We start from the raw sequence: 12848 nt of genomic DNA, 5'->3' as shown, positions 1-12848 counted from the left end.
CCTGGTATTTACTAAGGCTTTATAAATTGTCTTTAGAAAGCTTTCAGGACATTTATTTCTAATGAAATAAAAATTTGCCAGTGTGTGACGCATAACATTTGTGAGACTGTTGATATGTTGATTCCACTTTAAGGAATCGTCAATTGTTACTCCTAAGTACTTAATACTAGAAACCCGTTCAATGGGTAAACAGCTATTGCATAAAGTTATAGGACAATTTTCTTCATGATAATGTAAAACCCAATCAAATTTGTACCTGTTACATAAGTTATAACATATATACTTCGTTTTAGCTACACTCATATTCAATTTGTTGGAGGCAAACCAACGTCGCAAATTGATCAGATCTGACTGTATATCATATTTTACATCTATCCAGTTTAAACCTGAATAATTTAAGGCGACATCATCAGCAAATGCTGTCACATGACCTCTAAAATTGAAATTACACAGATCGTTTATATAAACAAGAAATAAGATTGGACCCAAGACAGAGCCTTGAGGCACTCCAGAAGTTATCATACTATAATTACTATAAACATCACCAATTTTTACACACTGCATTCTCGATGACAGGTAACTGTTAAACCATTTCAGTGGTATTCCACGAATTCCGGTCCTCTGAAGCTTAAAGAGCAGAATCTTGTGATCGATGGAATCAAAAGCCTTGCTAATGTCAATGAATAAGCTGCCAGTGCGTCGATTTGAGTTTATGACACTGTAAACATGAGTGAAATAATTTTCAAGAGCATCTTCTGTGCCCTTTCCACTTAAAAACCCGAACTGGTTTTTGCTGAAGAAGCCTTTTTTGTCTAGAAATTTAATTAATCTCGACTTGACTAGCTTCTCTATTATTTTGGAAAATATCGATAACAATGAAATTGGACGATAGTTGAGTATACTTGAACGATCCCCTTTTTTATATAAGGGCGTGACCACCGCCTTTTTCAACTCGTCTGGAAAAACACCACTGGTAAAACTTAGGTTAAATATATGTGAAAGAACGGGAGCTAAGTCATCAATTACTAGTTTCAAAGTTTCACTGTTTATGTTGTCGTAACCGGGGGCTTTGCTGGAAGGAAAGGATCTCACTAATTTAGTTATTTCTGCGGGGTCAACTGGTTCCAGATACATTGATTCGAAGCTATGTGAATAACCGCAACACTCAGCGACGAATTCATCAATACCACTATTATTATTGCCATCAAAGCAAGAAACAAAATAGTCGTTAAATGCTGTAGCTATTTTAGACGGAGTAGAAGTGATACTACCGTCTATTTCCAGACAGATTTCAATTGGGCTGAGTGGTATGCGACCGGTTATTTCTTTAAATATTTTCCATTGCATTTTAGAGTTCCCATTTGCTCCTTGGAATCTTTTTAAATAGTAGTTATTGGAGGCAATCCTGAGTTCCTTTTTTAAATTATTTCTACAGTTAGTGAATTCCTTTGCTAAACTTTCGTTTAGTGGATGGCGTCTATATTTTTTAAGTAAATAATTTTTCCTTTCAATAAGGTTTAGTAGATGACTAGTTATCCATGGTTTTAATTTTTTTGCGTGTGTCATAAGTATTGGATTTAATTCTTGATGCAGATAGCGCACCTATTAGAAAATCATGAAATAACGAAAAAGCCTTTGATGCGTCTACTTCATTAACAACTGGACCCCAATCTACTTCGGCTACTTTGATTTTAAAATATTCATAATCTATCTTAGTTTTGATAGGCGCAGTCATTAATTTTTCTTTGCATAATGGCTCTTTCACGCTTATACAACAGCTAATCAAGGAGTGATCGGTTATTGCTTCATGAAGCACTTCTGTTTGGAGGTTATGAGAGCACATTTTATATAACCTAGCAAACAAGTGATCAATACAGGTAGCGGAGCTTGCTGTTACCCTGGTTGGCGATTCAATTAGACACGCTAATCCCATGGAGCTCATTAAGTTTAAATAATGATCAGAATCATTAGAAGGTACCATAATATTTATGTTCACGTCACCAATGACAATAACATTACCTTTTAAACTATACATTAGCGGTTCAAATTCAGTTAAAAATTGTGAGACCGGAAAATTTTGATCTCTATAAAGAGCAATTAACTGTAACTCAAAATTTTCAAGTTTGAGGGCCACCTGAACAAAATCAGCAGTGACAGCTTGAACAATAGTAGAGAAGCAATCTATTTTACTTTGCACATAAACAATAATACCTCTAGCTCGACTACTATTACTACATTGGGCAAAGTATTTATAACCATTTAATTTGTAATAGTTGAGTTCATGTTCACAAACCCATATTTCACTTAATATGATTATAGTCGGTAAATAAGAAAGGCTATGTAGATACGTTTCAAATAAATCAAAGTTTGCTCTGAGACTACGGATATTTTGGTGTATAATACTTAATACACTACTGTGGAACGTCTTACTATTAGTACAATCTGACATTCTTAATTTTATAAAAAATTTATATCGTCCAAACTTGTCAAAACAAACACTGGTTCTTTCTCAGCTTTTCGCATTAGAACTTTACCTCCACGTATCCACAAGTATTTATAGCCTTTCTCATTTTTAGCAGCTCTTGCAGCATGCAGCACTTTTCTCCTCCCAGGACAAAGAGCCTCGTTTATGTAGAGAGGGGTGGGTGACACATCGAGGTTCAGGTGCCGCGTAGAGAAGTCCCTCTTCACTCTTCTTTTTGCCAGTAGATCTTCTTTGATGTGTTGACGGAGGAACTTGACGTGGATACCACTATGCCCACTATCCGACTTGGGTTTGAAGCGGTAACAACTCTCAATGTCGTGTGCTTTGACTGTAACCCCCAACTCGGCTCCGATATTACAAATTATGCTCGGGAGGTCTTCGTTTTTTTGAAGTGGGTAACCGTGAATCTCAACTGAATTTACTAAACTGCGTTGTTCAAGGTCATCAGAGTGTTTTGCAAGAAGCGCAATTTGCTTCTTCAGCGATCGATTTTCACTTTCTAAAGAGTCCATTCTAGCATAGCACTCATCGAATCTCTTACTGTGAGCCTCAAGCACCGAGGATATATCGTCCAGCCGATCATATAATTTGTTGATCGAGTCTCCAAGATTAGCCTCCGTTGACTTCAGATCAGCTTTGATTTCTTTAAAAAGATCTAAAACTGAATCCGTTGGAGAACTGGTGGACGCACTTTTACTCGGCGCACTAGTAGAGTCACTGTTCATGCTGGACCTGCGAACATTGGTGCACTCGATGCATCGCCAAACTTTCTTGCTAGCTTTAATTGCTTCAATTTCCTGTTTAGTTACAGGAATATCTAAACAGTTTCCGTGGAATTTGTTTCCACAATCGGAGCACTCCAACACTGTGTTTCGCACTATCTTTCTGCAATTTTTGCAGGAACTCATTCCGGTAACGCGCTTTCACGAGCCAGTAAGTACAGAAAACACTTAGCAAAGCATAACCTTGAGTCGAGGAGCGGAGCAAGACGTCCGAACTCGACGGAGGCCTGAACTGAACTGTGTGTATCGGAAGCTAACAGAAGCAAAATAGAGACTTTGTACCATTGAAAAAAAAAAGAAACATTTTGAAAAAGAAAGAAGTATCAGAAGTATCGCGTTCCATAGTGGGCCAATTCCAGATAAAAATAGTTGTTACTACCATTAATTCATAGAAATAGAGAAAAGTATGATTTTTCCTGAAAGTACCAATAAGCATATGGAAATAAAAATTATCGGCACTAATTCCGTAAGCCAATGGGAGGTTGGGAATTCGGTAACCCGCATACCGTCGGTATGAGAACAAACTCGAAAATTTTCAAGCCTACTGCTTCACATTTACGTCAAATATAAAGCGGTGCCTTGTCCCGTTCACAAAGCGTCTTCTAATGCGCCAATCTTAAGTATAGCCATCTATATGGACGTGTCACCACCGCTTCATATTTTAAGGAACATTGTCCTTCTAATTCTCTTGGTGTATTTATATAGTTGATAGTTGTTGTATCAATTTGATACTTTTACTAAATTTTGAACCTAAATGAAGAGATTTTAGTAGATGAAATGATATGAGTTGAGTTACATAGAGGGCTTGTGTGCAAATGAAAAGTTTGTGAATGAATACCACCCTCCAAAGAGACACTAAAACTTATCTATCCACATTATGTTCTCCTGGCTATGTGGTTATTTGGAAACGGAAAAAATTTAATTCACAGGTGGGGCTTCGTCACTGTTTGCTTGTTTGGTTATGTAATTCAACTCACCAACGCCCCCAAAATGTAGTTTTCCTTGAAACATTAACCCTGATCCTCCGAGAGTGGTTGCAGGAGTATTAGAGCTCGCTGTCAGACTATCAATGATGAAATTTTTGTGTAAAATTAATTCCATTCACGGAAAAGTAACGAATGCCACGAATTAATGATCAGCACTCCCCAGATGAAAATTTGGTGCCTTCAAGTGTTACTTAATAGAAAATTTTCAACCAAGTTTACAAAGTTGGCAAAGATAGGAATACTCTAAGCTAAAATAGCTCTATCCTCATACGACGTTGACATTATATATCAGAAGTAGTGTAACGTAAGACGATTAATTTTCAGAACCTTTTTTATTTCCTTCAATTCTCTCCACCATACTCCACAAAAAACCCTTCACAACCAAAATAACAACTTTCAAAAATCAGACGTTACAGTCTTTCCTCCACCCTTTTAAGAATTTTGTCCATAAATGTTTTAATGCTTCAATCACTGGACAAAATTTTATTGCGATGCCGTTGGAGTACCCCTTGCCAGATGGTGCCACACCCGAACACTTACCGACTTCCAATCTATTTGATGCCGCTCATCGCCCTGCTTAGCGCATCCGCGTTCTTATGAGCTGACCCCGGCTAGACCAGCCCCAAGGCTGCATCCCAAACTGCCTCCAATGCTGCCAATGTCACCTCCACCGGCCAAAGCTCCAAGACTGCCCACTCCCACGGACAGCCCACCTGGCAGGGCAGCAGCTCCACTGCTATAGCCAAGGGCTGATCTCCTTGGAAGGGGTGGACTATCACCAAACCGACCAGTACTATTCAGTCCTAATGATGGGGACACCACACTTGGCAACACTGCAGCACGAGAAACATCAAGTAGAGGGTTTCCACCAGCACCCAGACCCATACCAATTCCATGTAGACCTTCAGGTAACTTTGAGGGCAAGCCTTCAGTCTTTTCATTCACACGGTCCATTCTCACTGTCATTTTCCTATCATACAACAGCTGATTATGAAGCATAGATATTGCTTGCACAGCTTCAACTGGATGCTCAAATTTCACCACACCATGTCCACGACTCTTTCCATCTTTGTTTCTGTTAAGTTTTGCATTAGTGACTTTACCAGCGAGACGGAAGACATCCCTCAATTTCTTTTCATCAATTTTGTAGTCCAAATTGGCAACAAACAATCTGCTGACTAGGGGTCCATTTATTCCCAGGCATTCTAAAAACTGTGGGCTCAGTCCATACGTATTGCCCCACTTGTTCTGAATTGCAGGTGAGGTAGGACCAATTGGACCAGGTAAAGGTGCTGGTGCCTGCCAGCTAGACCGTGGTTCATCTCTGGGGCGACTACTTCCTCCACTCATACCAGCATTTGGACTGCTTGTAAAATAACTGTCTGAACATTTCTGAGCTCAATTTGTATTTCTTAAGCAGTAAATTTTTCACAAATTCATAACTATCAGCTTTTTCCCGAGGTTCTCGAGAAATTATATCATTAATCTCGTTTGATAGTAATCCCGTCAAGTAAAATACTAATTGGTGTTCCGGAATACCGGCCCTATCTGCCTGCCTTTCAAAACGTTCAAGATATAAACTAATGTTTTCCCCGTGAGGATCAAATTTATCCATATACCGAGTTATATCTATTTTCGGCAGTGTCCTCTGAGCGGTCTCCGTCTCCAATCTATCACACTCGTGGTTTAAATTGGTTTGTGAAAATTTTAGTTTCTCCATTTCTAACTGAAAACTTCTCTGTCTTTCAGCGTCTTCTCGTTCCAATCTTCTCTCTTCTGCCTCTCGTTCCCGTTCCAATCTTCTCTCTTCCGCTTCCCGTTCTAATCTTCTCTCTTCTGCCTCTCGTTCCCGTTCCAATCTTTTCTCTTCAGTCAAAAACTTCAGCATCTCTTTAACAAATTCCTCATCATAATCTTTACTTTTTAGTATCGCTTGTTTGTACTCTACGACTCTAGCTTCCCTCCCCACATCAGCTCCTACTTCATATGCGATTTTGCACAAAACATCTTTAGGGACTCTAGCCAAATACGACATTGTTTAAGTTTTTCCGCAAATCTATCACCTAAAACACTCACTAAAATGAGGAAGTCAGAAACAGCACCCAGTATGCTCACACCATCCGGCAAAAAGGGTACTCACCTTTCCCGAAGCAAAAACGCCACACCAGCGAATTAAACTTCCACTTCTTCCGAAAAACACCAAGTCGTCTTTGCTTGCAGCTCCAACTTCTCAATGTGCGTCCTTCCTTGAAGCAAATACCATCTCCAGTCCGCTTCCTCGAACCAGCAACCGTTCCAACGCTCAACCCGGCCGCTGCGTCTTCTCAATTTCACTCAGGCTAATTTTTCCAAACCTGTGTCAAACATCCCATCCTCGTCGCCAGAAAAAACGTGGGCTCACACTTACGTCTGTAACGTAAGACGATTCATTTTCAGAACCTTTTTTATTTCCTTCAATTCTCTCCACCATACTCCACAAAAAACCCTTCACAACCAAAATAACAACTTTCAAAAATCAGACGTTACAGTAGGCGTTCAAAGTTCTGTTGGGACACTATGCAGTCTTGTAAAATAATTTGCAAGCAGTATTTAAATTTTCTGTCTCGCAGCGTATTCTTGAAAGCGAGTAATTCGCATAATATCAGTTTGTAAAGTTGCTACCTTTGCTAAGTTTTACGCCTAAATAATGAGATTTTAGTAGATGCATGGTATGAGTTCTTGTGTTTCGTAGAGGACTCCTTTGCAAATGAATAGGAAGTTTTTGGATGCATGTTGCATTCTCAAGTGACACTGAAACTTAGGAGGCAATGATCAATGTTACACAGCTAGTAAATTAAACAATAACTATCCCTTGTTTTCACTCAGGATAATGGAACTTGATACTTTTCTTGATAATAGAACGTGTTCGAGCGTGATACTAATGCTTTGTGGAAGATTAAAAAAAATGATCCGAAGAGTACTGGATTAGAAGCTGAAGTTAGGAAGAACGCCGTTTGATGTTCATTTAAAAAATGGTTTATTGAAGATATCAATGGTGAGAAAGCGTTTTTTAAAGGCATGCAAGGAAGGCCACGGCAAAATAAATTTGTGTAGCCAAGGAGAAAATCTTGTTCATCGAAAATTTCTGTCCTACAGAGCAAGGTGCTATGGAGAACGGAAAGTTTAAATATATGGAGAGCTAATAACGGTAAATTAAGTTTAAAGATGATTTCAGTGGAAATTTTGAGAAAATTAATTGACATTCAAAAATATTGGCCTTTTAAAAATCACTGTTTGAAATTGTCAGAGTCAAGGTTATGATGCGAAAAATCCATTATTTAACGGCGACAGTACGAGTCATTTCAATTGTTAATTAATGTGAATAATTAGTAATAACCTTTTCAAATCAAATTTACATTTGTTATTTCGTATCTAGTAACCATTACTTGGAATTTATCTGTTACATCCATGTCATCATGCCCAGAAATACTGCAGTGCTTTGCATTTAATTATAACTACATCGGATAATGCCTCCTTTTTTTGCAGAAAATGATTTAATTTTTTCGCTGATTTTGCTATTTTATGTTTTTTGTGGAATTTTGTCCAGGAGGAAAGCCGGAAAGAAATAAAATTTAAAACTTTCGGTTGCATGAATTTTGTTCAGTTTAAAGTAAAATATAGGATTCCTCATAAATTTATACTGCCTCATTAGCACGTGAGATTTTGGCAATTAAAAATGGATCGTAGGATCTGATTCAAAACCTCATTTAATGATAGTAGTTCGTGGAGACACAATCTCCATAAAAACTGTGTTGTGCTAAAATTGTTTTCTGTGTAATTACTGATTTAACACATTATAACCTAATGTTGCTTCTAAGTAACATCAAAAATGTATACATTTTCAGTTTTATTCAGAAAATATTTAAACTACATGCTCTTTTGTGCTCCGCAGTTTAATGGCGAAATAAGTAGTTGCCACAATAATTATGATTGAGTACAAAATTTTAACATTTTTAAAATGAGAAGTCTTGAAATTTAATTTTCTCCCAGAAGCAGCTCTGACTGTATCACCTACATATGAAAAGAGTTCATGAAGTTGTGAAAACAACGTTTAAAAATTCCTGTTTTCGTAATCGCACGTCCACGAAAAATGCCTTTAATTTTAAATAATGGTTTTAATGAAAATTAAATTTCATATTGAACAGTTCCTTTGTGAAATGTTCCTGACTATATAATGGCTGGATTATGGTGTAAACGAGTGAGGAGGAAGGGTAAGGGTAGGGTGGAGGTATTAGAAGGGGTAGTTGATTCTCAGTGCAGTGTCCCTAGCTTGAAGTTATTCTCGCTCTCTTGAGTGCTACTTCCTCCTCCTAATTTTCTGCCTTTCGCTGCACGAGAAATTTATGGGGTAATTAATTGGGGTGACTGGTGGATTTTCGGGTTCACTGGCGATGGTGAAACTTTTTTGACGAGAGGATGTGTGAGGAGGGAGAGACTTGTCTCGCTTTGTAGGGAGTTTAACATTAACACCAGACTCAGAGAGGATTTTACTCATTTTTTTAAAAACCGTACCGGATGTTTCCCAAAACCTCTGCTGATATATCTCCCAGCGGCCATAATTATTGCACGCGGCAGACCTACCTGGGAACATTTCCTCATAATGTTGTCAACAAAACGCGCGTGAATATTATGTGTTTATTTAAGTTTCGGGGAGTGGCGTATTTCCGCTCCCGCACGTTCACAAAAATTGAAGCTCCGAAGCAGAAGCTGTCTGGTTGGTGTGTTGCGAGGTCATTCGCTGACTTATTCCAAGTTCAGATGCTTGTATGTCACGCTACGAGTGGCCGTAAATTTGCTCTTGTCCCTGAATTCAATAGATTTAAGGTATAGGGCATGTGAAATCGTTGTGGCTGTTCTATTTTTATATTATTATGTACATGTAGCCATCGTATCTTTGATTTTTGAACCTAGACGTTTGCATTTTGTGAATTAAATATTGCCTATATATGGGTATACAGTTCTTGGAGTACAATTTTTTTCTATGATGTTGCCGTCGATCTTTTATTTTGGTAACACCTTAATTAAAGGTATACCTTATTTGTACACGGGGAGTTGTTATTGTGATGTACGAATTCTATTTCGATAAAATTTTATATTAATAGTAGTTTCCAGCTTGTGATGGAGGATTCAGCAATGAATCATGACATATACAGAATTTCCATAGTTTTTAATGACATGATTATAAGTTTAGTGATATTAATAAAATCACAAACAATAATGAATAAAAAATTATCTTTCCACACTAATTTTTAATATAATAAACTTAGTGTCGCACAAAAGACGTATAGAAAGTATATACCTACACAAATTTTATTTATATGACACTAAACAATTTTGGTGTAATTTTCTAATACACGTTCACATGTCATCATCATCACTCGTCTGCAATTCTAAGATTAGTTTGACAAAGGTCTCCTCTCTAATATCTGGCCAGCTTATCTTTTCACACGCGCGTTTTTAATCTTTTACACATCCTTCTTTACATGTTCCGTAAATATTATATTCGCGACCTTCCTTTTCCATTCTTGCCATCTATTTATCCCTTGGCGATTGTTTTTATCAATCCATAATGTCTCAAGATATTGTCGATTGATTTATTTCGTCCTATTATCAAGGTTTTGTCGAGGCATCTTTTCTCTCCTCATTTTAGGACTTGCTTATTATGCACTCGATCGATTCCTTTGATTGTCAGCATTCTTCTGTGGCACCGATTTCGAAAACCGCTAATCTTGGTATGTATTACGAACATTTGAAAAGGGGTAACTGGTAGTCTTAATTAAATCGACATGAGGAGGGATTTCAAGAATTTCATCGATGAAAGTTTGGAATGAGTTATGAAAGATGGTGATGTGAATACTGAGGAAATAGTAACGGGATGGATTTTGTTGGATTACTTAATTTAGACTATGAATTTTTTTTGTCAAAATTTTTAGCAAGTAATAGGGATTTCTGCTCTCGATATATTTTTGTACAGATACACTCTCCGGCTCTATTTTCTTTTGATTGGAACATTAAGTCACTTCAATGTTAGGAATGTAAAGAAATGAGTATGTTGAAAAAAGTTCTTTGCGATATCTTCAATCAAATCCCGTCCTGCATTGAGTTTTTATGACGTCTATTCTTGCGCTAAAATCGCAGACATTTTTTCGAATCACTGTATTGAGGGTAAAGTGGAACGCGTACGAGTGGGTTGTCTAGTATTTTCAGGCGCGCATGGATATGTTTTTGTTCGGTATCTCACAGTGCGCGGTCTTAGTTTGGTTCCCTCCCCTCTCTATCTCTCCTGTCGCCCTCCACAGGTTTTGCCTCTCTTCGTCGGTCTCCACGGGCCAGAGGGCGCCAGCTGCAACATCGCCCTCATCCCTCGCCGGCCGTGAAAGTGTCTTCCCCCGCATTTTTTTTCCTTCCCTCTCCGTGAAATGCATTTCCCCGGAGGCTGGACCGTGTTTATCTTGGGAAAATCGATATCTTTCCCCGCGCCGGGTTATATTTTTTCCCTCTCTCCGTCGTCGGCGGGTTCACGGCCAGAGTGTCGGGATGATCGTGGACTCAAGTCGGCTCAGTGGGCTTGTGGCATTCCTTTAACTCGCGATGGAAATACTTGAGTTAGATTTGGTAGTGACGGTCATATTATTAGAGGTGTTAGCGATCTGCGATTTAAATGGATGCTTGGCACAATTGTCTCTTACTAGACCCATTTATACTCTCTGTTTGCTTTTTTGACGATATTTTCCGAATGCGATTAGAGTAAAGAGAAAGGAAATATTACGAAGGGGCAGATATAAATAAAAATTGACGTGGTATGTTCCACACTTTAAAACTTAATTTCTGACCTGGGTCAGTGTGCTGTGCGGTCGAAACATGGATTAAAATAATGAGCGAATCAAATGATAGCTATTTCATTATTTATTGGCATTAAGTTCAACGAAGTAATTTCAGTGAAATATCAAAGCAGTCATTTTAAGATAATATACACTAATAATGACCATGATTGCGCCCAATAATATAATATTTTACATTATTTGATTGCGGAGCGAAATTTTGGCAAGAGCAAGTTCGATACATCATCTATAAGTAATGTTTATTTGCTACGCTATGTTTTCCCGTCTAATGACTGTCCCTCCCATTTAATCGTGGCGTGTTCCCAATACGCTGCGCTCATTTGCTCGTCTCCACTTCCTGCCCGCATGATGGACGAGGGTGAATGTATGCATATGTGCCTCCGAGGCTCCTTAGGAAGGGGAGTTGACGGAAATTTCACTCCCGTGCCATTAATCCCTTTATCCCTGTTTATACCGCGGGCCATTTAAGGAAGCACATCCGTACCTCGCGGTCGGAAAATCAACGGCAATCTCTGGAGCACGGATCCTTTGCATTAAGGAAGTTTCCTTGATGAGTCGAGACTAAGTTTTTGTCCCTTCTGATGTCTACTTATCAAAGATATTGATTTAGTGGTTTAATTTTCATACTTTTTCCATTTCGTCATGCCGACTTCTGTTCTTTTTTGAAAAAGCTATTGTTCTTGAGAATTATTCTTACCTAGCGTTTTTATACATTCTGCACTTATTTCTTAGCGTGGTTGTTTTACAGCCGACCATTTCACGAGTTATTAATCGATTATTAACGTCACGTTCTAGAAGCTGTGTGTTTATTCAAAGTGTAATGTATCTAAATTAGAAATGTTAATATTTAACCGGTATTAAATATTTATAACGTGTGCAAGTAATTTAAGAGGAGTGTTATTCAGTGCAAAATTTGTCATGGTAACCCACTTGTCATTTCTTTTACCCTCGTTATGACGACCAGAAGTATATTTTGAAAAAAAATTTCAATGCAAATTTGTATGTTTATTGTTTATGGTGTCTACTCAAACTATTGGCATATGTACTTTAGCATAACTTATGTGCATGTGCATTGTACATTCATATAAGTTATGCTAAAGAAGCTAACTTGCGCCATGCTATGTAATTTTGTATTAGCTGAGCTGAAATCAATTTAAAAAAATTGGCAATGTAATTATTTTTCTTATTCCGTGTGGAAAATTTTAAATTTTGGATTTCATTTGTTACTTATGTTTTAACTATCTCATTATTTGTAGGCTGTATTTGTACCCAATTTAATAAAGTATGTCCAGCGAATCATCGTAGCAATTATTTTAAGATGAAATAAACTCATTAAACCACGATTAAGAATAAACATCCTTCGATTATGGAGGGCAAACCAATTTGTTAATTTTAAGCTTTATCAAATTATGTTTTTCCAATGATATCAGTTTAAAAATATTTTAAAAGAGACAATTTGATTCAGCTAAACGCCTAGCGATTAGAATGCTTACGAGTTACAGTTAATCTTAGGCACCGGAAAAAAATAGGAAGTATTTTATAAGAATATGCAATTTATTTTACGGTGAATGAACTTTATTTGGTACTGACTTGCAGACGCTTACTTGGCCGAAAGTGGGGCACTCAAAAATAATGGAACAGGATGAAATGGTACCGTATCTAGCTTAACGCTGGGTGAATTCCGTACAAAGTCTGTTTCGTTATGGCGGACTGA

General features: G+C 37.8%; 2 protein-coding genes across 2 annotated transcripts; both read right to left on the bottom strand.

Moving 5' to 3' along the window:
* Nucleotides 1–2457: 2457 nt before the first annotated feature.
* On the bottom strand, nt 2458–3393 carry LOC124155068. Its single transcript, XM_046528838.1, has one exon. It carries the CDS (start codon nt 3391–3393, stop codon nt 2458–2460), a length of 936 nt encoding a protein of 311 aa, XP_046384794.1.
* Nucleotides 3394–4835: 1442 nt separating this feature from the next.
* LOC124153198 (heterogeneous nuclear ribonucleoprotein M-like) lies at nt 4836–5607 on the bottom strand. Its single transcript, XM_046526299.1, has one exon. The coding sequence runs from the start codon at nt 5601–5603 to the stop codon at nt 4848–4850; it is 756 nt and encodes a 251-aa protein (XP_046382255.1). The 5' UTR covers nt 5604–5607; the 3' UTR covers nt 4836–4847.
* Between the last annotated feature and the right edge of the window lie 7241 nt (nt 5608–12848).

This window comes from Ischnura elegans, chromosome 1 (genome assembly GCF_921293095.1).
Source record: "Ischnura elegans chromosome 1, ioIscEleg1.1, whole genome shotgun sequence".
NCBI lineage: Eukaryota > Metazoa > Arthropoda > Insecta > Odonata > Coenagrionidae > Ischnura > Ischnura elegans.
Note: the sequence above shows the minus strand (reverse complement) of the source record. Positions and strands in the feature narration are given on the sequence as shown.

Bases quoted from the DNA above. Each gene is read 5' to 3' on its own strand.
- LOC124155068 (XM_046528838.1), bottom strand. From the start codon at position 3,393: ATGAGTTCCTGCAAAAATTGCAGAAAGATAGTGCGAAACACAGTGTTG.
- LOC124153198 (XM_046526299.1), bottom strand. From the start codon at position 5,603: ATGAGTGGAGGAAGTAGTCGCCCCAGAGATGAACCACGGTCTAGCTGG.